The sequence below is a fragment of the Thunnus maccoyii genome, chromosome 17 (genome assembly GCF_910596095.1).
Source record: "Thunnus maccoyii chromosome 17, fThuMac1.1, whole genome shotgun sequence".
In the NCBI taxonomy this organism is placed as follows: Eukaryota; Metazoa; Chordata; class Actinopteri; order Scombriformes; family Scombridae; genus Thunnus; species Thunnus maccoyii.
In genome coordinates, this window is record NC_056549.1 from 565,001 (window position 1) to 591,296 (window position 26,296).

General features: G+C 40.2%; 3 protein-coding genes and 1 pseudogene across 17 annotated transcripts in view; all 4 read right to left on the minus strand.

The window, feature by feature from the left end:
- Nucleotides 1-286, minus strand: part of LOC121881886 (inverted formin-2-like) — a 21,223-nt gene extending 20,937 nt beyond the window's left edge. For 8 of the 13 annotated variants that reach the window (XM_042389687.1, XM_042389684.1, XM_042389689.1 and 5 more), the window contains exon 1: nt 73-286. The gene's annotated coding sequence lies outside the window, so the exon portion shown is untranslated. The remainder of the gene's footprint in view (nt 1-72) is intronic. The other 5 variants (XM_042389690.1, XM_042389692.1, XM_042389691.1 and 2 more) reach the window with 1 other exon arrangement.
- A 1,141-nt stretch (nt 287-1,427) lies between these two features.
- Nucleotides 1,428-3,219, minus strand: LOC121881939 (C-reactive protein-like). Its single transcript, XM_042389796.1, has 2 exons — nt 3,118-3,219; nt 1,428-2,068 (listed from the first exon to the last, which is right to left on the minus strand). The coding sequence occupies exons 1-2, from the start codon at nt 3,179-3,181 to the stop codon at nt 1,437-1,439; spliced, it is 696 nt and encodes a 231-aa protein (XP_042245730.1). The 5' UTR covers nt 3,182-3,219; the 3' UTR covers nt 1,428-1,436.
- A 5,431-nt stretch (nt 3,220-8,650) lies between these two features.
- Nucleotides 8,651-17,108, minus strand: LOC121881948 (annotated as a pseudogene).
- Nucleotides 17,109-20,272: 3,164 nt separating this feature from the next.
- LOC121881883 (pleckstrin homology domain-containing family G member 3) overlaps nt 20,273-26,296 on the minus strand; it is a 42,394-nt gene continuing 36,370 nt past the window's right edge. For all 3 annotated transcript variants that reach the window (XM_042389673.1, XM_042389672.1, XM_042389674.1), the window contains 2 exons: nt 24,184-25,720; nt 20,273-23,423 (listed from right to left, as the gene is read on the minus strand). In XM_042389673.1, the coding sequence (XP_042245607.1) occupies nt 22,522-23,423; nt 24,184-25,720 (2,439 nt within the window). In that variant the 3' untranslated portion in view covers nt 20,273-22,521. The remainder of the gene's footprint in view (nt 23,424-24,183; nt 25,721-26,296) is intronic.

The following is a 26,296-nucleotide window of genomic DNA, read 5'->3' on the forward strand; positions in this document are numbered from 1 at the left end:
GTTAAACTGACACTGTTGAGTAACACAGACATTTATATTAAATGTTAGATATAAAGTCAGATGTGTCCGTACCGTGAGGACCGGAGGACCGGAGAACCGGAGGCGGGAGGACGGTCTCTGTCTCCCGGTGGAAGCTCTGCTTACTGTCGGACCTCCGGCAGCAGGTAACCGGTGGAAAGTTGAGTCTGTGCGGTGAATCACAGCCCCAGTCCTCTACCACGTCCGCGTCCTGTGGGCGGGGTCAGAGGTCACCGCAGTGCCAGCCGCCAACATCTGCATGCGAGCGTGCGAGCGCGTGCGCGTGCGCTTCGCGCGCTCTTCTTAAAAGAAGTTATGACTGTAAATGTGATTCTGTGAACTTTGGATGAACATCAGAAACATTGAACACATCTGCTGTTTCTACTGTTTCTACTGTAAAGTTACAGGCAGGAAACATAATAAAATGTTTTATTAGTTACTTTATTAGCAGTGATAATCAGGCCAGAGGTGCAAGAAATATACATTTAAAAATTAAAGTTTATTAAACTGATGACACAATATTATGAAATGTCAGGCTCAAAATAAAACAAATGTTTGTTGCACATACAATCAATTCAAATGTAAAATGTTAAAGTATTTTAATAGAACATAAAGTAAAATTTGACAGTAGAATCTCTTTCCTGAAACCTGAACTTCACCGTTTCCGTCTGCTGTGGAAGATCATGACATGTGGTTGAAAGATCAAGAATGAATCTTCAAAGCAAACCTTTATCAGAGTTTTCCTTCAGACAAACACGATGCAGATACAGACTAACGCTGCTGCTGAGTTTAAGCTCATCAACACGAGATCCTGATGTGTCAGTCAGAATGTTTATTCTGTGCTGCTTAATCAATAAAGTAATCACTGGTTTCAGTTTCTTGTTGACTTCAATACACTTTGAATCAGGACAGAATTTGGGCCACAAGAACAAACTGTAAGAACTTTCTACAAACTTATTGAGTTATAAAATCATTTCAGTAAAATCAGCAGCGAGGAAATAAAACTGAGGTGAAATCGAGAACGCTTTGTTTCAAAGATCCCCGCTGAGATAACGTGTTAATCTGACTGTATTTGTATTTGTTGAGGCAGCAAAATAATTTGTATTTGAATAAAAGGAAAAAAATCCTGTTTTTGTTTTGACTACACTTCTAATTTTAGGATATTAAAAGTGTTAAAGGTGGATTCCTGCAGCAGGTCTGTAATAATCTATAATCTATCAGACATGTGAGCAGATCAGCTGTTTATTCTCTCATGACAGACAAACAGAAACGTTACCTGCTACATTATCAGTCACAACTTCTCAAAAACAAATAATTTTTAAAATATTTGTACAGAATAAATATTCATAAAGCTCAGTATTTGTGCTTTTCTGAATATGTATTTGGATTCAGCCACGTCTTTACTACAAAACTCATTACTAACAGATCGGTTCTTGGAAATCGCTGTCCTGGATGAAGACGTTCCCTGAGACTCTGTAGCTGAGGTTGTTCCAGTCGAGGAGGTTCCCGGGATCGAAGGAACCCTGATTCATGTAGGACCGGATGTCACATGCAGACACGATGTGGTCCCACATGTGAAGGTCAGTAATGTCCCCTTCAAACGAGTCGTTCAAGTTGTAACCACCTCGAAATTCATCTTGCTCCTGACCGATGATGATGCTCAGATTCCCGCTCACTACATAGTTCAGTCCCATTAGCTTCTGGGAGGTACGAAGCCCGTTCAGCCACACCTGGGTCAGCCCGGTCCCAGAGTCCCAGGTCCAGCAGATCGAGTTCCAGTCCAGCTCGTGGGTCGGTAGATTCAGGAAGAAGTATGAATCGCTGCCTGAGTGGACCTTGTACGATCCCTGACCGTCCTTCATCAGCAGCAGAGCGTTGCTGTGGTCGCGAGTCGCCAAAGAAAAGAGTCCCTGAGTCCGTTTCAGTTGAGAAAAGAACCGAAGGCAGACGGTCATCGTAGGGATGGAAACAGTGTTGACATGAAGAATAACGTGGGGCTCGTTTACACCACTGGGATCACTGGGAAAAGTGAACTGCTTCCCCGACAGATCTGTGACAAACAGAAGAGAAAGAATCAGTCACATGAAGATGAATTTACAGAAAAACGCCAGAGAATATCAGACCCAACCGACACTAAAACACCAGAGAACATCAGACCAAACCGGCACTAAAACACCAGAGAACATCAGACCAAACCGGCACTAAAACACCAGAGAACATCAGACCAAACCGACACTAAAACACCAGAGAACATCAGACTCAACCGACACTAAAACACCAGAGAACATCAGACCAAACCAGCACTAAACACCAGAGAACATCAGACCAAACCGACACTCAAACACCAGAGAACATCAGACCCAACCGGCAGTAAAACACCAGAGAACATCAGACCAAACCGGCACTAAAACACCAGAGAACATCAGACCAAACCGGCACTAAAACACCAGAGAACATCAGACCAAACCGGCAGTAAAACACCAGAGAACATCAGACCCAACCGACACTCAAACACCAGAGAATTGTACCAAATGTTCCCACATGAGGTTTGATTCGGTGAGTCAGGAGACATAATCTGCCGCAAACATAAACATCAAACTAGATTTGATGACTGACTGATTTTATTTGCTGCTGATGTTGAGCTGAAAGTTTATTTAATAAAGGTTATAAATGGAACTCAAGTACAGTATTTTCTGTTTTATAGAACGTTGAGTCCTCATGGCTCTCATGTTCAGCTGAAATATAGTTGTTTCTGTGATCTGCAGGATGTCGTTACATACGACTCTTCACTGGTACCAGTTTAAATAAATCACATTATTTTACTTTGCTTGCAATGTTTCCCAGTTCCTGCTATAAGATGCAAATTGTATCACATTTTTTGGGAAAAGCTGCTGCAAAATCAAACATTTTTGGCTGCAATAATCACAGAAATCCTGGAGGGAGTGAGAAATGAAACGTTTTAAGGTTTTTCAGGAACCTTTTAGACATCAGGAGGTTGACAGAACCGTTTCTCACTCCTGTGTTTCTCATTTCAGTGAATATTCAGCGTAGTTCAGTTGTTAGATGATCTGTAATAAAGCAGGAAATCTGCTGTCTCACCTTTAACCTTACAGTGTCCAGCAGTCCAGAGAAGAACGGAAAACAACAACATCCTCGTCTCCATGACGACGACGATGATGATGATGATGATGATGATGAGGATTAACTCTTGCTGGTGACACCTACGTCACTCAAAACCTGAAAAGATTTTCACAACTAGAGGTCAAAGTGTGTGTTTGATTCAGTTCCACAGATCCAGTTTTCCAGGTCGGATGCTGCGGAGAAAGTGAGTAAGTGGGCCTTGAGTGGGGATAGCTTTGTCAGACATGTGGTCCTGAATTTTAATTCCTAACATGGATGTAAAGTCCTGTGGATGAAATCTTAACAGCTACTGCACTCACATGTCAACACAACTCATCAACCTCCAGCTGCTGATGAAGACAGTGTGAAATGATAGAAATCAAACAGACAAACAGTAAGTAGAATTTGACATTGGATTGTTTTGAGCTCCAGAGTATTTTACTCAGCAAGGTATCAGTAATTACAACATGATTCCACATTTACAGAAAACATTAAACAGCAAATACAGATTAAATTTAGGAAAGAAGGTAAAATGACCTTCGTATGTTTTATAACTATAATATGAGTTTAAAATTTATCGAACTCTGCGCTACATGATGTATTATTTCTGTTTAATGCAGTTTTTGATGTCAGATTGAGATAAATTATTTGGTTATATTACAGCAAATAAATTACAGTGTAAATATTTTATATAGGATATAGGAGAATGCCCACATACATTAGAATCAATATATACTATATACTGTAATATTCTATACTATACAGTATAATATAATGATACTATATACAATAATATACTATAATAAAGGAGTTTTTGCTGCTTTTCCAGTGCTTTGTGCTGATGCGAGTTTACTTTAAGTTAACAGATCTCAGCTGCATGTATTCACGGATACTTTAAAAACATGACAAATATATTAACATACATCATACAAACGATACATAATTTATTTATACAATGATAAGGAACATTTTTCCTCTCAGGATTTGCCTGAGTTTTGGTTTCCCAGCAACAATAATAATAATGTAAAATAGCAAACCTAAAAACTGTTAATGTAACCTCGTAAAGACAATACTTTGTAGGAATATTATAAGTTACAGTACATTACAGTAAATTACACTACAATTATACTACAATTAATTGTATCACAATGTCAACTCTGTTAGTCTGTTTTCTCTCATTTCCATGTGACAATATTACTGTAATTATCAAATTATTAAACAGGTTCTCTGTCATTAAAAAAAACTACTGACAGTGAAATTTATTTCTAAGTCCCTTAAACTTCTTTCCGTTTCCTTATTTCCTACCCAGTAAGTATTTTATTAATACTCTGTATGCATTAAATAGTTACACTGTAATTTGCAGGCTTTAATCTAAAGTGCAACCAGTTCTTTTTGGAAACCAGTTCAACCAAACAGGGATGTTCCCCAGTTAGATTCTTTAGTTTGAATAATGTGTAGAGGCCTGCAGAGTTAAAACGCTTTGCAAGAAACAGCAACAAGTACAGAAAAGTCAGATTTGTGGAACAGAATTTTTGAATCTTTGAATCATCTTGAGGCTGTTTAAACTGTTAAAACTTCTTCCTCAAAATGTCACAACATGAGATGATTAAATATTTCTCTGCAAAAATGTACAAATTGGGGCAATACGCAGATAATTGATTCATATTCATCAATAACAACAATAATCAACACTATCAGTACTTTCAAATCCCACAGACTCATTTTACTACAAATACTATTAAATGCAGGACTTTGTCTCGTAATGAAATATTTACTGTTATTAGTAAAAGAGTTATTGATCCACCTGCGAAGGAGGAGTGAGGTCAGTTTAATTTACCTGTAAGGTGACAGTTTGGAGCAGAGATTGTCTTCTTCTTCTTCTTCTTCTTCTCCTTTTTTCTTCTTCTTCTTCTTCTTCCAGCAAAAAGAATTCTGCAGGAGACCTGATGGATCTGAAATTTATATCCAGCCGTTTGTTCAGATTTCTCTTCATCATCAAGAAAGTGACCACGTCAAGTTTAATCATCACTGTCCTTCAGATCCCTGCAAACGTCCTCCAGAAGAAGGAGAAGCTGAAAACTTCCCTGTTTTTGTGGTTTCTGACAGTTTTCACCGTTTGAGTGTCAGCAAAATTTGGTTCATGCTTTCATGTAACTGTGTTCTAAACATGTTTTATACTGAATTTCTGCAATATTATACATTTTAATTAAATAACGGACAGTAAAGATTACGTGGTTTTTTCTTGACCCTGTTTTTATGAATAATTAAAAGTAAATATACACTGTGACGTCCCTCTCTGCCTTCTGTATGTGAGGCTGGTTTGGTTTCCTGGCTCCGGAGCTGGTGGGAGTTGGGGTGGGGGGTTGTGTTTTGTTTGCACACATCACACACACAAACACACACTGCATTCATTACTGACCTAGCTGACTATGTCATTGTAGAAACTTTATTCATTTGTGATTCCCTTTTTTTGCAAATGACTCTCAAACTGAGCCAGTTTGTGACATTTGGGGGCTCGTCCTGAGTGTGATAGATGAGGGCTTTTTCTTTGATAACCTTAATCTGTTGTAAATCTGAGTCATATTGGCTTTTTGTAGGATTATTCGTTGGCCTCTTTTGTTTAAAACCTTGAGTATGTTGTGGTATCCAGATTAGGGATGTGCAGACAGCCCAGTATTTGTATTTGTATTTGAATAAAAGTGGAAATAGGTGTAAAAATCCTGTTTTTGTTTTTACTATACTTCTAATTTTAGGATATTTAAGTGTTAAAATAAGTGTTTGTCAATAAACTATTTTGCAAAGAGGATTTCCACTCCAAGTCCTGAACCACAGTCTCACAGACCAAAGACAACTGCACCGACCACTCAGCCAAAGCTCAGCTCTGCCAGTCACACAGAACTGCTGGTATTTCTACATCCATGACACAAAGACAGACAGCAAAGGAGAGAGACGGAGATGTTACCTCGCTGTGCGCTGTTATTCGATTTTTTTTTTCTTCCCAAAAATAAATAATTTTAAAATATTTGTAGGGAATAAATATTTGTAAAAACACACCATTTGTGTTTTTCTGAATATTGTCCACTCGGAGGAGTTTCACACATGAAACTGTAAATTATTTTCTTCCCTGGATTCAGAACTTGGGGTAAGAATTATTTTTCTGGTGGGGTTCAGAGTAGAGGAGCAGCACTTGTCCCCAGTTTTGGTTTTATTTATATAACTTTGTTTTGTTTGTTTTAGTTGAAGTGTTTTAAATCAGGTAAATGTTGGTCCATTTGAACTACAATGCCTTGGTTGGGGTAGCCATTGTTTTTGACCCATTTATCCCCTGTTAGGTTTGGATGGCGTTAGTGGCAACAAACGTTGGTAGAGCAGTTTCTCTGGAGCACGTCCCTGGCCGCAGAGTGGATGCTGGTTTTCCAGTTGCCTCTCTGCCCCAGCAGTTTGCAGTGCATAAGAACCCCCCATATGTAGTGGCATGAAGACTGGGGTTGAGTGGAGTTAGATGGTTTTTGTGTCAGGGAGGGTCTGGTTTTGATGGTGGCTGTCCCATACCACGTCAAGTTTAATCATCACTGTCCTTCAGATCCCTGCAAACGTCCTCCAGAAAAAGGAGAAGCTGAAAACTTCCCTATTTTTGTGGTTTCCAACGGTTTTCACTGTTTGAGTGTCAGCAAAACTGGGACCATGCTCTCAGATAACTGTGTTTTAAACATGTTTTATGCAACATTTCTGCAATATTTTAAATTTCAATTAAATAATAGACAATAAAGATTACATGGCTTAAGGTGTTTTTTCTTGATCCTGTTTTTGATTGGATAACTTAAATTAAATATACAAAATCTGGGTGCACAAATGTATGCATGTATCACCTTCATCTCCTCGTTCTTGCATGTAGCCTTCACTCTCACTTCAAAAACATGTTATCTTTGAGATCCTTAAAAATAAAAAACATAATTTATCTTTTAAGAAACGTACTGAATTATCTAAAAGATGCGGTATTCATAAAAAATAAAAACCAGGATGAGGGTTAAAGTGGGTTTTGTTGGGTTTGAGTTGGACTATTTCACAGAAACATGATCAATATTTGGTTAAACATGGTAAATATTTGTTATAGCAGTGCTTTAGTGTATTTGCCAAAACATCACCCACATTTTCATTATTTATTTATTTATTTTCTCTTAAAACAAATCTTTAGTAACTGAAAAGATTCAAAGTAACAAATACGGATTACACAAACAAGCATACAAAATATATTTACTTTTCATTGAACTTGTGATGAACCTTCAACACCTGAGATTTCTGCCTCCACAATGACATAATGGATTTAAGCATGAACATGTGTCAGAACAAAAAGTGTGTAAATGTGTTTATGTTTAAAAGAGAGTGTCAGGTGCCAGGCTGAAAGAGATGTTAGTTAGTTTGCATGCAAAATGTGTTAGTTGCTGGATATAACTCCAGACCTATGAATACATGTGTAAAGCATGAACTAAAATTAACTTAGCAGTGTGGCTATCCAAAAACCAAACTATGAATAGACGTCATAACAATAAAGCTAAGTGAATGACATCATGCTTGCTTATGGGGGAATTGTTGGGTCTCTGTAAATTAAAGAGTACGGTCTTGACCTGCTCTATGTGAAAAGTGCCTTGAGATGACTTTTGTTGTGATTTGGCGCTATATAAATAAAGATTGATTGATTGATTGATCAAATCAAATCAATACATGTAAGTTGACAAAGTTATCAGTGTTGTGCTTAGCCATGTGTGCTACTATGCTATGCTATGCTATGCTATGCTATGCTATGCTATGCTATGCTATGCTATGCTATGCTTTGCTAGGCTAGGCTAGGCTAGGTTAGGCCAAGTTGTTACAAGTTTTTGGGGGGAAGAGGTGCTGCTTTGTTGAGTTGGTGATCCGTGGCAAGCTAACACTGCTTTGTGGCTCCTGTGCTTGTAAAATCAGCTGGCTTGTCTCATAGCTGCTGGTGCAAGATAACTTATTTACTGAATCTTGGTTTATCTTAAGCAGGCCATTGTGTCCTGCCGTTAAGAACAGAGTTTTGTGTGTCTGCTCTGTTAGCAGGCCACACTGAGACAGAGAGCTTCACAGCAGGGGCAAGTGTAGCTGCATGCTGCAATGCCCCTGCAGTGTGAGAAGTCCAATAGAGAAGAGCCAGAGAGAAAAGAAAGAGGAGTCGCTGTTGCTTCAGCAGCAGTGGGGAGAAAGAGGTAGAGCCTAGCAGCAGCTGCTGCTGAGCAGCTGAGTGTCCAGGGGAAAAAGAAGCCAGAATAAAGGCCAACTCTGATTTTGTTGACCTGATGACATCACGGAGGATCATAGGTAAACTTCACTGACCAATGGTAGCTTAGAGCTAGGTCCATGGGTGGAGTTAACTTCCAGGTGCAAAGTACCCAGAGGACTCTGGGAGACTGAGTCCCTTAAGGACTCCCTTTCTTCCTTAGCGTGTAAAACATGCAGTCTGGCCTGTGAGGTCCCTACACAACAGAGTGAACAGTGATTTCAGCAGCTGTCTTCAGTCAGCAGTGTGACTGTTTGTCTACACAGGAGGAGACTCTTCCTCAGACAGACGACACAGAGACACTGAGGAATCAGACCCAAACCCAAACCCAGGATACAGAGGCTGATTGAATGTGGTATTGAAGGTGTGGAGGTGGATCAGTGTGTCAGAGGAGACTCTGTAGAAGGACAGAGTGCCAGCAGGACAGTCCACATACACTGCTACTCTGTTAGAGACAGAGGAGGAAGAGGAGGAGGAGGAGGAGGAGGGGGGGCAGGGGATTTCTGTTTCTTTCTTATTTTGATGGACAGAGTAACCATTAACATCAGAGCACTTCAGACTCCAGGACAGATCATTCAACCCAAACAAACAATCAATACTGTTTCCTTTCCTTCTGATTTCTCTGTAAGTCACTGACATATGAACTCTTCCTCTCCACTCGACCTCCCAGTAACAGCGACCAGTCAGACCACTTCTACACAGCAGTTGACAGTAGCAGTCAAATCTGTCTGGATGATCAGGATATGACTGATCCTCCTCCACACGTGTCACCTTCCTGTTGTTGTCAGACAGTTTGAGGTATCTGTATGCTGTGTTTGTGTCCAGTGTGAGTTCACTGAAATCTGATTAAGAGAAGAAGAAATAACACAGCAGCAGTTTATCATCTGACACACCTGATGGATTTATTCTCTGTTTAAGTTCTGATCTGTTGTTCATTTCTATGAAGTTTAATGACACATTTTATCAGTAATGTTTTATGAATACATACCAAACAGACTAACGTTGTATTTAAAGAGAAACTGACTGTGTGCTGTTTAGTTGTCATGAATCAAATTAAATCCACACTTACACTTCTTCAGACCAGGTTTTAACCTGTGCTCTCCACCATGTTCCAACCTGGAGGAAGAAACACAGTCAGAATGATTTTCTATCCAACATGAGTCCTAACTGCTGTTCAACATGATACAGTGTTCCTCAGTTTGTCAGAGTGACACAGAAACAGGCTGCAACTCATCTCTCCATACCTGAGAGTGTCCAGTCTCCAGTGTGGATCCTCCAGTCCAGCAGACAGCAGCTTCTCTCCTGAACCTCCTGGATGATTGTAGGTCAGATCCAGTTCTCTCAGATGGGAGGGGTTGGAGCTCAGAGCTGAGGCCAGAGAAGCACAGCCTTCCTCTGTGATCAGACATCCTGACAGACTAGAATTCAGAAAATAAAGTTAATTCAGTGTTTTAGAAAATCATGTTAGCAGGAAGATCCTACAGATGTTGATCATCTTCACTAAAACATCTGAATCCTGACCTGAGAGTTTCTAGTGTACAGTGTGGACTCCCCAGCCCAGCAGACAGGAGCTTGACTCCTGAGTCCTGCAAGTCATTGTTACTCAGCTCAAGCTCTCTGAGACTAGAGGACTGCGAGCTGAGAACTGAGGACAGAGCTGCACAGCTTCTCTCTGACAGGTTACAGCCACTCAGCCTGCCGAATAATTAGTGATGAACACAAATGTTTTTGTTATCATGTTTAAAATTAAACATATTTGAATTGTTCATATATCCAGCAGTTCACCCACTTACAGAGCTTTATTTGAAGCTTTGACCACTGGTAGCAGCCTCAGAAGAGCCTCCTCTGAAGCAGAGTATTTCTTCAGGTCAAACATGTCCAGATCTTTTTCTGATGACAGTAAGATGAAGACCAGAGCTGACCACTGAGCAGGAGACAGTTCATCTGTGGAGAGTCTTCCTAATCTCAGGTACTGTTGGATCTCCTCAACTAGAGAACGGTCATTCAGCTCATTCAGACAGTGGAACAGATTGATGCTTCTCTCTGCAGACACATTTTCACTGATCTTCTTCTTTATGTAATCAACTGTTTTCTGATTGGTCTGTGAGCTGCTTCCTGTCTGTGTCAGCAGGCCTCGTAGGAGAGTCTGATTGGTCTTCAGTGAAAGACCCAGGAGGAAGCGGAGGAACAGGTCAAGGTGTCCATTTGGACTCTTTAAGGCCTTGTCCACAGCATTCTGGTAGAGATGTTTTAGTTTAGGTTTGTCTTTAAAGACTTTAGACCACCAGGATGTCGTTTGTCTTTCTGCCAGCAGATTGACTCCAGAGTTGATGAATGTCAGATGGACATGAAGAGCAGCCAGAAACTCCTGAACGCTCAGATGGACGAAGCAGAACACCTTGTCCTGGTACAGTCCACTCTCCTCTTTAAAGATCTCTGTGAACACTCCTGAGTACACTGAGGCTGCTCTGATATTGATGCCACACTCTGTCAGGTCTGATTCATAGAAGATCAGGTTGCCGTTCTGCAGCTGCTCAAAAGCCAGTTTTCCCAGAGACTCAATCATCTTCCTGTTCCCTGGATTCCAGTGTGGATCTCTCTCAGCTCCTCCATCATATTTGACATTCTTCATTTTGGCCTGAACCACCAGGAAGTGGATGTACATTTTAGTCAGGGTCTTGGGCAGCTTTTCTCCCTCTCTACTTTTCAACAAATGCTCCAGAACTGTAGCAGTGATCCAGCAGAAGACTGGGATGTGGCACATGATGTGGAGGCTTTGTGATGTCTTGATGTGGGAGATGATGGTGCTGGCCTGCTCCTCATCTCTGAATCTCTTCCTGAAGTACTCCTCCTTTTGTGGATCAGTGAACCCTCTGACCTCTGTTACCATGCTGACACAGTCAGGAGGAATCTGATCAGCTGCTGCAGGTCGTGTGGTTATCCAGAGGTGAGCAGAGGGAAGCAGTTTCCCCCTGATGAGGTTTGTCAGCAGCACATCCACTGAGGTGGACTCTGTAACATCAGTCAGGATCTCATTGTTGTGGAAGTCCAGAGGAAGTCGACATTCATCCAGACCGTCAAAGATGAACACAACCTGGAACTCTTCAAACCTGCAGATTCCTGCTTCTTTGGTTTCAGTAAAGAAGTGATGAACAAGTTCCACCAAGCTGTACTTGTTCTCTTTCAGCACATTCAGCTCTCTGAAAGTGAATGGAAATGTGAAGTGTATGTCCTGGTTGGCTTTGTCTTCAGCCCAGTCCAGAGTGAACTTCTGTGTTAAGACTGTTTTCCCAATGCCAGCCACTCCCTTTGTCATCACTGTTCTGATTGGTTCATCTCTTCCAGGTGAGGTTTTAAAGATGTCCTCTTGTCTGATTGTTGTTTCTGGTCTGTCTGGTTTCCTGGATGCTGTTTCAATCTGTCTGACCTCATGTTCCATGTTGACCTCTCCAGTTTCTTCCATTATGATGTAGATCTCAGTGTAGATCTCTTCTAGAAGTTTTGAATTCCCTGATTTTGTGATTTTCTCGAATAAATATTGAAATCTTCTTTTCAGCTTGGATTTGAGTTTACACTGACACTGGGCAAGAATCTCTGAATTAATAGAAAAGAGACAACATAAATAAGAGAGTACTGTTAGATCACGTTTTAGTAGTTTCCTGATAATTGTGCACATTTCTGATTCAACAGCAAAATTTTTCCTTAGATCAAAATATTTTTTGTATTGTGATAAATAAAATAACAATTATACAACCAAAACATCCTCCTGAATTTGAGGTTTGGTTTATGCCTCCCCCCCAGCACTCTCACATTGGTTTCTGGTGTAGCCTGAGTGATGTGCCTCCCAAAGAGTTGGAATACAACCTTTGGTCCCGTTTTTAAAAATGAGTATCACCACTGAGTTGACAGGCACTGTCCCCAACCCTCATGTGACATTGAAGAGGTGTGTCACTCAAGACAGCATAACAATGTCCAGAGCCTTCAACATATCAGGACAAATCTCATCCACCTCTGGCACCTTACCACTGTGGACCTCTTTGACTACCTTATTAACCTCTACCATCGAGTTGGATGAGACTTCTCCCAAACCTTTTGGCTCAGCCAGAGTTTTGCCTTCTTGACTACTGAAGCTTCAATCCCTCTGGCCTCCCAATACCCTTCTGCCTCTTTGGGAATCCCCTGGGGAAACACAACATTGCTCAGGATGGGCTCATGAGTATTCCCATACCCATGCCTGTCACCCTTGGGAACTTCAGAAAAGGACCTATCCAGGAAACATAGTTCCACACATCATACAATCGGGTGTCTGCATACACGTGTACAAGTTTGCAGTTTTGCAGTGTTTTTCTGACGAGCCTTTAAACACAATAATCTGTCACTGCACCCGGACTTACTGGATCATATTTCATTGTCTCACTGGTACGTTAAACAACATGCCCACACCAACACAGCCCCCTTGTATTGTTTTACACAGGGCTGATTTCAGTCTGAATGTAGCTGAGGAGTTCCTGTATTTTGCCAAAAAAAAAGCTTAATGACAAGAGGAATACAGTTCATATTGTACATACAGTACATGAGACAAGCATCCTGTTTGCTTTAGTGGCGCACTCATAGTGTGACAGTCCAGCGGCTGCAGAGACCCACATGGCCACGCAGACATGGAAAGTATGAATTGGCCCTCACTTGGCAGAGTGTGGCTCCCTCAGTAGTAGACAATGATCACAGCTCAAACTGAGTTAGGTGGAACTGTTGGGGAAAAGGACTACACCTGACCCAACTGCCACCAACCTGCAGCAGTCACTGTGAACTGACAGTGCTGAGAGCTCACCTGTCTTTGTGGCAGAAGTTATGGCTAACGGCAGTAACATTATAGATCAGCAACCCCAAGGGGCTCAAAGAGAATGCTGAATTGCACTGAGGACTATGTCCAGGACCCTTGGAGGAACTGATTACGTAGTCCTGTGAACTGGGATCACCTTTGAGGAACCAGGAAATCAAGGAAAAGCTGTCTTTATTCACTGACACAAATTTCTGTGATTGCTGCCACCATCCCTGAAGACCAGTTAATGATAAACCACTGGTCCTCCCGCTAAGAAGAATCCACAAACCCTGACTGTTTATATACATGGGATATGTAAAAGAGAAGGGAGACATGAAATATGATATGAGATATGACAGCCAGCATGTGATAAAGATTTTTTTGATTCATTGCTGGGTCACACTGCCAACCTTGAGGTACTGTAGAATTGATCCTCCATGGTCACTGTGGTGGTGAGCAGATTTTTACTTGTTACGGGCTCATTGTGTGTTATCACAGGCTGACTCATATCAACATGTCAGGATACACCACTGTCCTTTTTCCCAGCATTGATGTGCATCAGGCTTGCTACTGTAGCCTGACAACTTCTTCTGTGTGGCTCATCAGTTATGTGTGACAGGTGTACATCACATGATGCCTGGGTGTGTTGCATTTTAATGACTAAATTTAGCTATAACATTTCATATTTGTGCAAAAACACTTTCTTGATATTATAAAATTTCATTCCATGCCCGGATCTCATTGTCATGTGAGATTTGTTACTGATAATAACAGTTTGAGCATGACTTACGTTCTGAGATGGTGTGTGAATATTGCTTATTCATCTTCCTCAGAACCTTTCTGGTCACCTGCAGAGTGTGTTCGCTGTAGGTCTGCACCATCAGATCCACTGTGTCCAACCGGTCCGCCTTCTCCAGTCTACACTTTGGGATTGCTGGGAAGCCTTCCAGGACCTCAGGCTGCTCCAGGTACCACTTGAATGTTTTAAAGTCATCTTCTGCCAAATTCTGTAAAGTTCTCAAGAGGTCCTCTTTAGGGTTAGATTCCACCGTTTTTTCTCCCTGTCAGAAATAAAGAAAGTCTTTACCTAAACAAAACGTTCCCCACATCCCATCTCATCACTCTGCTGCTCACTGTTTCCATCAAATGTTTCCAAAAATAATGTGGAACATCTATGCAGAACTTTTTGGGTTTTATTAAAACACTTCAAAAGCCACAGTTGGGCTTTGATAGCAGCTTTTCAAATCTTAAACCACTTATTGAACACAATTGGCAGACTTTCTGGGGAAGACCAGGTCTGATTAGGAGAGACGGCATATATCCCACTTTGGATGGAGCTGCTCTCATATCTAGAAATATGTTTATTAGTAGACCAAAATGAAACTGAATTTTTATCTGAATTCTGAGTTTTTATCAAACTTAGTCCTTAGCATAGATAAAGTAATTATAGTAGGTGACTTTAATGTTCATGTGGATGTCGATAATTACAGTCTTAGTGCTGCATTTATCTCATTATCAGACTCAATTGGCTTCTCTCAGAGTGTAAATAAAGCCACTCACTGTCTTAACCACACCCTCCACCTTGTTCTGACTTATGGGATTGAAATTGAACATTTAATAATTTTTCCACAAAATCCTATTCTATCAGATCATTTTTTAATAACTTTTGACTTCCTATTACTGGATTACACACCACCATGTCCTCACTAGATGTCTCTCTGATAGTGCTGTAGCTAAATTTAAGGAAGCAATTCCATCAGTACTGAATTCACTGCCATGTCTCAATACTACAGAGGACTCTTATGTTAACTTTAGTTCCTCCCAAACTGATAATCTTGTTGATAGTGCTGCAGGCTCATTACGAATAGCACTTCACTCCATCTCCCCTTTAAAAGGGCATAGCTCCATGGTTTAAATCTCTAACCCGCAAATTATCAATCATTCAATTCAATCAATCAATTATTAATCATCTCAACTAGGCTGCTTCAGGAAGTCTTACCCTTAGTTAGCACTTCTTTACTAGATATGATCAATCTGTCTTTAGTAACAGGCTATGTACCACAGTCCTTTAAAGTAGCTGTAATTAAACCTCTTCTTAAGAAGCCTACTCTTGATTCAGGCATTTTAGCCAATTATAGACCTATATCTAACCTTCCATTCCTCTCTCTTGAGAAAGCAGTCTCTAATCATTTATGTGACTTTCTACACAACAATAGTTTATTTGAGGATTTTCAGTCAGGATTTAGAGGCATCATAGCACAGAGACAGGACTGGTGAAAGTCACTAATGATCTCCTAACTGCATCGGACAAAGGATTTGTCTCTGTGATTGTCTTGTTGCACTTATCAGTAAAGCTGTTAAAATTCTGTTTGTTATTTCAGTCGACAAACACTATGAAACAGATGTTTAAAATGCATAAAACTCAACAGTGAAATACATATGAAACTGCACAAGACTCAACAATACATATACAGGACATACATTTAATGAAAAAACACAAAACTCAACAACAAAATACACACAAAGAAGCACAAAACAGAAACAACTTACAAACAAATCATAAAAGTTTCATAAAACAACAAGCAGCAGATCACATGACTACATGACTGATCCTTCTTTAAAAAGTGTTTCAGTTTGAGTTTAAAATGTTCCGCATCAGGATCCATAAAGAGCTCCACATGTTGATCCCTAGAACTAAAAAAAGATATCTGTCCAAGTGAGGATTTACTAAAGGGCTCCTTACACTTCCCAGCAGATGCAGCTCATGTTAATGAGCCAGAAGCCCTGAGAGGAACCAGCAGGTCACTGAGAACCTGAGGAGCTGCTCAATTAGACATTTTTAGCAAATGTAATAAAATGACCAAAACTTGACATATTTAATTTCTGAAGAACATGGCAGAGCTGTGATCTTATTGGTTATTTGGTTCAGAAATTCAATTGCTCAATTATAAATCATCATTTTCTTGTCCACTAGAACATTTTACTGTTTTTAATGAAACAAGAAACGTTTTTGTCTTTTTACTGTGTTACTGTCCTCTGTTCTGCTGCAGTTCACTTGGAGAGAACAACAATAATTTCTATCTTGAATGTTGAGAAAAAGAGGATTGTTACTCTCAGAGCTCAACACATCAATGTATAAAAACTAAAAACATTTGTCATTTATCAAACAGCTGTGATGTTCTTACCTGTGCGTCCATCTGCAGACATTAACCCTCGGCGTCTCTGTGCTTCTGAGCGTCTCGGCCTCGATATTCAAATATCTGATGACATCACTGTGACGTGCAGTAAAATGATCTTCAGTAAATCATATCTGACAGCTGCTTCAGGCCAGTTTCAGGCAGAAGTTTAACTGAATATAAAACCATTTAAACTGACTGTATATCAATAATAATGATAATTATTATGGTTTGATCTCTCTAAAACAGTCAGGGTAACACTTTCTTTAACTCCCCTGTTTGTCATATAAACAGTTATTAAATGGTTTGTAACACAATATAATGTAAATATAAACAGATTTAAGGACATTTCAAAGTGTTTATTAATGTCTTTGTTAACAACTATAACTCCTTATGAAGCATTTATAACTGGTTTTTAAACAGTTAATGAACACTTGATAATACAGTTGTAATTATTTATCTAATTTCTTAACACTTTTAAATTTCCTACTTGATACATAAACAGTTAATAAATGATCAGCCAGGATATAAATATATCTGATGTTGTCCTCCATTTTAATATCGCACATTTCTAAAACACAGTTTTTAGTCGTGTTGATCAGACATTTACAGATTTCTCTGGTAGGATTCTCACCTGCTGAACTCACTTCAGGTCAACTTACAGACACTTTCCACCTTCATGTGTCGAGGAAACATCAGGAGAGAAGAAGCTGCTCGTTCTGCCTCGTCAGTCCTGGTGTCTGTGTGGGTTTGATCTGAGGACGCCGTCATTTCCTCATAACTTCAGAGTCCCAGTCTAAAAAACATCAGTGACATGAAAACCAGTTTAACCAGTCAGTGTCAGAGAGACCAAACATCAGTTGATGTAGTTCTACTATCTGTCCAGTAGATGAAGCCAACTGACCATCTAATAATCTAACAAGCCTTCACTCTGTTCCTCAGTCCTGGTTCCAGACCAAGAGGGACCGGCCTTTTTCTGTCAAGAGTCCTTACTACAAATATTGCTACAACCGTCCCTGTACACTGGGACAGTTGTAACAGTGGAGTGACTGTATTTAAATCAATTTCACAACCTGTATATATGTCATAAAGCCACGTAAATACATTGTTTCAGTAGTTGACACATTGCAGTTTATATCACACATCAGATGATGGCTGATTCTTGGCCTCCAGCTGCTACTTCAACGCACAGAGAAATTAATACAGTTGAAATGAGGTGTGAATGAGTACATACACAGATGTCTTAAATAATAAATACTCTAATAGTAAATAAATGTTCTGCTCTCATTTTAAGTAAAATGAGGGCTGCATTTAAAAATAAAATAATGATTGTACGTGTTCTTTAACTTGGATAGAAATTTCTTTTGGAATATTTATACCTGCAAACATTAAATAGATATATTTAAAACAGCCAATCAGCATGAAGAAACATTTCAGCTGTAGTCAAACAGTGATTCAATCTGATCAAAGGGATCAAAGTGATGGTGTTGATCAGACATTTACAGATTTCTCTGGTAGGATTCTCACCTGCTGAACTCACTTCAGGTCAATTTACAGACACTTTCCACCTTCATGTGTCGAGGAAACATCAGGAGAGAAGAAGCTGCTCGTTCTGCCTCGTCAGTCCTGGTGTCTGTGTGGGTTTGATCTGAAGACGCCGTCACACCCTCATAACTTCAGAGTCCAAGTCTAAAAAACATCAGAGTGACATGAAAACCAGTCTAACCAGTCAGTGTCAAGAGAAATCATACATCATCCCACAGAATGAACACACATAAATCTGGCAACTTCTAACAGGAAAGAACCTCTGCAGTGCCTCTAAATATCAGTTACATCTGAATCTGCATCACTCTGAGAAATTTCAGCCAGTTGAGACAGATTTCCATTTTCTTTAAAGATTATCTTTTGGACCTTTTGCTTTTATTTGAGAGTCATGAAACATGAGGAGAGAGACGGTTATCCCCAGCAGAGACTCAGACTGAGGATGTTACGGTTCTGTGGTTTTAGCCTCAACCATCAGACCACCAGAGCTCCTCAAGACTGGTTTCCTTCTCTGAGACACTTGATCAATACGAGCCCTGATATTAAACTCACAAAATTATACTTCAACACATCAATAAAACATCAATTTAAATGATGCAATTTTTACTGCTACTACTAGTACCAATATACCAAATAATAATATATTATGTAAATACAGTGAATGCTACCACTATTACTAGTGATTTATTGATTGATTGATTGATTGATTGATTGATTGATTGAGTGTTCTGCACCTTTTCTGGTGGTCAGCCCATATGAGCTTACAAGACACAAGACAGCAAATATAACCAAAAAATTATTAAGTATATACAACTAAAGCTAAGACTACCAATAGGCATGATAATAATAATAATAATAATAATAATAATAATAATAATAATAATAATAATAATGATAATAATAATAATAATAATAATAATAATAATGGTTGCACCTTTTACTGTCAGGTATATGACTGTATAATCGATACATCATATAAGTCATTTTCTTAGAAAAGTGTCTGAGAATTAAATTAATTATTATTTCTGTCACATCATCATAACTTCAGAGTTTTAAGACAACATCAGTTTAACGTGAAAACCAGTCTAACCAGTCAGTGATGTAGTTCTACCATCTGCCCACTAGATGAAGCCAACTGACCATCTAATAATCTGCAGATCAGACAGATGTGATGGAGCAGCAGCAGCTACAGGACTATATTTTGGACATGTTAGTTAGTTGTGAGTGTGAGAACAGTGTTTGCGAGGACATTCGAGCATAATCAAACTCAGCTTCTAAAATAAACAGATGAGTTTGAGAAACAGACTAAAATGTTCAGTTTTCTTTGACTAAAATAGTCATATAGTGTTTTATAATTCACATCGCAGCCTCTGGAGGAAAGTAGTGGAACTTGAGACTCTTTATAATCATGAATAAAGTGAAACACATCTAATCACCAGAAAGTATCTTCAAAACAAACTCAAACTCTGAATTATAAAATGTTATTGACATCAAACATGTCAAATGTCAGATGTAAACAGTCATTTTGATCTGTTGAGTTGTGGGGAAATGTGAACACTTCATGAAACAGCGTCTATGAGCCTTTGTGTAAATTAAGTCTTTCTGTATATAAAAAAACATTTATCATCAAACTGCTGTTTTCTTGACGTCACCTGTCCATTTACTGCACGTTACTGCATGTTTCTTGGTGTGTTTCATTGTCTGTTTTGTTTGGTGTGTTGCTGAACTTCCTGTTTTCAGTGGGTGAAGAACACTGATGCCCCCTGGTGGCTGTTGGTGTAAACAACAAGCACAAGATAATGTATGAATGTATGTATGAGGACCAGATTTAAGACTGGTTATAAAACTAGATTAAAGACTAAATTTAAAACCAGATTTAAGACTAGAGGGGACCTGGTCTTTGCCATCAGGGCTCTCTGGCTCTGGATCACTAAATCCTTCCTTTAAAATCTTCCTTCAAATCACTTCTTTAAACTCATTTTTATTGATTAGCCTCAATATTTTTTGTGTCTTTTACAGACATCTCATCGTTTTAAACACATCACATCTTAGATTTTTATCTTCTTTGTTTTACTTGTTTCTGTCTTGTTAATTTTATTCTTGTATCTTTTTTATCTTTTGCTTTGTGTAAAATACTTTCATTATTATCATTATTATAAGAATAAAGAGCTTATTTGCCCACTTTTCACTGATCCAGGAGTTTTAATGTCATTGTGAGCATCACGGAGAATATTCAGATTGTGTGTGTAATAAATGCACACACACACACACACACACACACACAATACACAGACACTGTTGCTGCTGTATGTGGTTTTAATGTGAAACAGAACAGACGTGCAAACATTTCTGTACATACAACACACACACATACACACACGTAACCACAGTTACAGACAGTAAATGTGTTTCTATTTACATCAGATCAAATAAATAGGACGTACAGGACAGTTAACGCTGGTCGACTGACAGGATGAGTGGTCACGGAAACGTCACAGGTTCAAGTCCAGAATCAGCCGATGTGCCAGTGAGCAAAGTGCTTAAATGGTTCGTCTCACTAATTTATTAAAAGCTGTTCTGGATAAAAGATGAACAGCTGGTTTGTACTGAAACAAAATGTTACTAATAACAAACTAAATAAATGAAAAATTTTAATAAAATGTTCAAATAAACTGAGCACATTATAAAAACTAAAAGGCACAAAAACAGAGAATTATGACCATTAATGTATAATTCATAAATTCATCATAATTTGTATACTGAGGTAAAATAATTTAGGTCTTTTTTAAATGTATTGGTTAATTTTTTTTTTTTTTTTTGACCATTTTTAAAAATCATTCACTTGTTTCTCATTAGGTTTGGTCGTCTGCACATCTGAATGCTGTGATGCTGTTGATGTATCAAGATACCAAAGATTTTCATAAAAACAGACAGAAATCAGGCCACATTTAGACTTTGGACAGTTTTCTTACATGAAACTGCAGAAGACTGAAGGAACAATTCAGTGTTTAGTGAATCAGTCTTGTTAACTAATCAGTGAGTCAGCAGTTCATCCTGTAATCAGCTGGTTAGAGATCAAACCTGGTGACAGATCAACAAATAGCTCCAAAGCTAACGGCTGCTAAAACCACAGCAGGTTTTACGCAAGAATCCTTGACTTGATTCAGAAAATCTTCTTATTTCAACTGCAAAAAAACACTTAAATCGTTTGTTTCAATGTGATGAAAGTCGCCTGTTAATGAGAAGGTTGTCAGATTTTTTATTAATTACATTATCAAAGCCAAGCTACGGCAAGATTCATTCATCAAAATGTTCCAAAACAGTAAAAAGAAGAATTTCGAGTCCTGCTGTCAGAAATCAGCAGACGACAGAACAAATTTAGCAGCGTCAGTAGTCGTATTAGAGGAAAATATTCCTACAGATTCAGATGAAGTCTGAAGTCAAACTGAGAAGACTATCTGTACATGACTCGTAGGACAGGTTTAAAGAACAAATATATTCATACGAGTTGTTCCTGCACGAGGCCAAAATGTCTCCTTTTTACATTTCTATGGATGTTTTTTCTCTTTCGATGGAGCTCGGCTAACAGTTTCCCTCTGCTTCCAGTGTTTGTGCTAAGCTACGCTAAACACATCCTGGATGCACAGAGATGGAACTGATCCATCTGACACATGTGGAGAAAACAGAACCAGAGTGTTTACCTAAATGTCGAACCGTTCCTTTAATATGAAGATAACTTTGTACAGCCATGAATACGTTTGTAGAGGTGAAGTTTAGTGGTTAGTCCTCTTCAGCAGTGACTCACACAGATACTTTTTAATCTGTACAGTGAAGCATTAAAGTCTCTGCTGGGACTTAAACATATGAAGCTTTTACGCCCGCAGAGAAGAAAACTGCAAGAAGACCGATCCCTTAATGTGGTGACGAGTCCCTAAAATCAGTTTTTTCCACTGAGAACGACTGAAACTGTGCAACACACAACACAACATCCTGTACAAAAAGGTGCTTTTAACAAACATTCTGATCATCTGGATTTCAGGACTAAAGATATTTACATGTTTCTAGATATTTATCTACAAAATGCCAGAGAGGACATTCAGGAAAAGATGATTTCTATTAAATTTTATTTTGCTGAAGAAGCTGTTGAGATAATTAAGGATATTTTGTCTTCTAAATGCTTGTTTTCTGGAAATGACGATAATTCTAATTATTATATAATTCTGTAACCATGAGAAACATTGAATGTTGGCAAGTTTTCTTTATACATATAATCTGTTTGCCAATTTAAAGTAAGTTACAATAATTATAAATAATTCTTTCATAATTTGTCTCCATTTAATAGTTGCTGTGGAATAATGAACTCTTTTACTCAGACTGACCATCTGTTCACTACTTACAGATTTAAAACAAACTTTTTTTTTTTTAAAGTCATATAACTGTTTAACAAACTGTTCCTCTGCATTTTGTTTATAAATCTTTGGGATCATAATTTCAGAGCTTTGATATGAAATCTTACAGTTTCATTTAAAAGTTGAGGAACTGTTTATTCAGCTCAAGCTCTGGAACTTTTCTCTCAGATTTTTCACGATGCTCTGCTGCCCAGACTCTGTCTTCTGTCCAGAGTTTGTTTTCTGGGACTCGTCGTCCTGATCGTCACAGGACGCTGCCGTCGTGTCAAACTCTTGAGGCCTCGCCGGCTCCGTTTTGGCTTTCACCTCCTCCCTCTGTTTATACTCGTCAGACTCCTGATAGGCCCGGCAGCGGTCGATGACGGCCATGATGGAGATCTTCTCCCTGCTAGTCGGCGAACGGATCTGAACGTAGCTGTCGTCTTCTTCTTCTTTGGGTTCTTTGGTTGTTTTTGGTTGCTCTGACTCAGGCTCTGGAAGCTTCTCCATGACGATGATCTTGTGTTCGGGGTCGTTCGGTAGCTGCGCCTCGGCTGCGACGTAGTAACCAGCGTAGTTACTGTTAGCGACCTGGTCCTGGAGCTTCTGCAGATCGCTCATTTGAGCTCCACTCAGCCGAGGGTCCAGAGAATTGGCTCTGTGGAGTCTTTTGCTGCGTTCCTCACGGCCGGCGTCCCGGCTGACATGAGGTTTGTACAGAGGAACCTCATCGCAGACTCCGTCAGAGAGGAGGCTGGAGGAGCAGCTGGAGTGTCTCCTCAGACTGCCATCAAACATCTGCTCTGGGATGGAGCGACTCCGGCCGACAGCACTCTTCTGGGAGAGGCTGTGGTCTGAGTATTTGGTGCGGAGTTCTCGGACGTCTGGCCAGTTGAAGCCTTCGGTGGGAGCTGGAGGACTGAGCGGGCTGCGGGAGCGAGCCCGGCCCGGGGAGCTGCAGGTGAGGCCGGGGCTCGGAGACCTCACCTGGTCTACAGGACTCAGGGGAAGAGGAGGTCCGAGGTTCAGAGAAACCAGCGGCAGAGTCAGTTTGGATTTACCTGCAACGCAAAAGACAGATCAGCAGTTTAATAATTCAACTGTTTTAAAATTTGAGTTTTCATTAAAACCTGTTTGATCATGTGACTGCTCATGTTTCCTGACCTGCTATACATAAGGTATGTTTGTTCTGTCATCACAGGGAATAATGTTGGGAATTGTTTTTAGGGATTGATTATATGATTAAACTGGACCAGTCTGACCAGATAATTTGTGTTTGTGTGCTTCTACATTGAAGTTAATGAGTAAAATGTTATCATACCAGACAGGACTGGGCAGAAAACATAAAAAGATACATCTGGTACATCTGTTTGTTGTGAATAATATCAAGTCGTGTGATCAGATAGTGGAGGTTGTACAGGCAGGATGGAACATGTTGTTAGGCAGGAAATTCTTTAATTTGAAGGTCTGATGTTTGTTGAGCACAATCTACTAAGTGTTCGTATTGAGCAAAAGCATGCACAGCTTAGGTTGTTGTTTTTGTCAGAATTGTTCCTAAACTGTGTGTCCTGTTAACTTGAATACGTCTTTTGTATATATAATAAATCTGAGACCACTGAATCACAAAAGTTGGTAAAAAGACCTAAAATTTGTCACAATCCCCAAATTTGCATCCGAATTTATATTGAAATACATAAATACTGCTCATTTACAATTTAATTTGACGTTAAGTATCTGTTGTTCTGTGATGTTGTTCAGGCTGAATATGAGGTGAATTTTAGTTGCTTGATATGAGTGGACAATAACAGGACATCACAGTACCTGAACTCTCCTTCTCCTCCACCACGCAGGGTAAGCTCTTCTTCCTGATCAGGACGCCTTGGCTTCGCTGTCGGACCACTGGTTTGGCTGTTTTGATTCGCTGGCTGTACTGACGGGCCAGATGAAGGACTTTGCTCTTTGCTTTGTCAGAGTCATCCGGCTGGTTGGACTCCTCGCTTGGCCTTTCCCCCTCTGCCTCGGCCTTCAGCTGGGCGACCCGAGGAACTGGAGCTTTGAGGATGACGGCGTCTTCCCCGAACACCTTCAGGGTGTCCTTCAGACTTCTTGTCTGGTTCACCCCGGAGGCTTTGTGCTTGAGGGGCAATGGACTGATGGATTCCTCTGCGATGGTGCTGAGGTCAGAGGGTCCTCTCTCCAGGTCACAGCTCCTGCTCGGTGTCTTACTTGTAACCGAAAGGCCTTCGCTGATTGCCCTGGAGCTTCTTGAAGCCTCTCGAGGTCGATCACGTCCTCTGTCTTCACTTTGGGATCTGGTGATCTGTTGCTCCATCGCCTGCCAGATCTTGATCATTTCAGATGAAGGCCTGAACTCTTCATCCTCAGCTGGATTATCCTGAATGCTTTGAGATCTGGACCTTTCTCCTGTGCTCAAAGGTGAATCTTCAGGTTCTGTGCTTCTCTGATCCGACTTCAAAGAGTCCCAGGAATCACTTGACACCATGTGACTCCGGGTATCAGAGGCTAACGCTGAGTTTAGCTCCACTGAGGAAGGGTCGAGACCGGAGGATGAGGTGGAGGGATTTGTCTGCACAGTTTTATCCTTCGGCATGCTGTTGAGCCGGCTGACGGAGCTCCTGACCAGCCCTGTTGGGATGTACGTTAGGCTCTCTCTGCGCTGAAGGCTGAAGGTGGCGTCCTGGTTCTCGGCGTTCTCATAGTAACTCTTGATCTTCCCGATGAGCAGCTGGTCCTGCTTGGAAAGAATGGAGTCCCGCCTTCGCTGAATGCTTCGATTAGCATCAAAGAGGCTGTCATCCTGAGGAGACAGCTGGGTCAAATCTGTGTTGCCGAAGGTCTCGGTAAGATCAGAACAGACGCTGCCGAGCCGTAAGGGTCGGTCGGCGGGTTCAGTGCTGAGGCTGATGCAGCTGCCGGTTCTGCTGGGTAACCGTGGTGATGTGCAGCTGGGGGAGCGGGCATCGTCCTGGGCCAGGCTGCCTCGCTTGATGCTGTTGGTGAAGTGCTGAGCGATGGCACTGGCTTTGTCCAGGACAGACGAGGGGAGGATGCTGGTGGCTTCACACTCCCTCTCAGCCGCCTCCTTCTCACCCTCCTCATCCTCAGAGGATTCGCCGCTGCTTAAAGTTTTTGCATCTGAATCAGGCGTAGCAGAGGACGGTTCCTCTGCGGGCTCTGGATCTCCTTCAGGTTTCAGCTCTTCAGTCCCCTGAGGACACGCTGAGATCCTGGGAGGTGAAGCAGACAATCTGTCCGGACCAGAAGGAGGTTCTGGTTCAGGGTTTTCTGCCGACTCAGACTCTGAAGTCTTCTCCTGTGGCAGCTCATCTGTGGAGGGCTACAAAGCAAAAAAATATCCTGTGAACTGTTTGAAAAGGAGTCAGTTCTTCTTCAGCTTTATCTGCTGTGAGAAAAATGTGATATAAAGAAAAATGATGTGCTGGAGTAAAAAAAAAAAAAAAAAGAGAATTCAAGAAGAGATATTTCACCAACAGCTCCAGAGAAAGGGATAAAGACTAGAGCTGCCATGATTAGTTGATAAATCAATTGGTCAATCAAAAAAAAATGAATCGGCAACTATTTTGAAAATTAAATAATTGTTCAAGTTATTTTTAAAACCTTAAATGTGAGAATTGCTGCTTTTCTTACATTATCACTGACTGAATATATTTTAGCTTGAAGTCTAGGATTGTGTGGTGGATATTTTCTGATATAGACCGAACAAATAATTGACTAATTGAGAAAATAATCAACAGATGAATTGATACTGAGAATAATTTGGTGCAGCTCTAATAAAGCTGATTTCTCTTGTGAACATGGAGAGTAAAACTCCAGGAACACGAAATGCTGGAAGAGCTTCTAGTGTCATTTAGATCGACTGAGTGTAAAGTTACAGCAACACAAAGAATAGAAG

Excerpts from the sequence above, each read along its gene's own strand:
- LOC121881939 (XM_042389796.1), bottom strand. The coding sequence starts at position 3,181 with ATGGAGACGAGGATGTTGTTGTTTTCCGTTCTTCTCTGGACTGCTGGA. Across the intron at positions 2,069-3,117 it reads TGGACACTGTAAGGTTAAAG|ATCTGTCGGGGAAGCAGTTC; the intron begins GTGAGACAGCAG and ends TGTTTGTCACAG.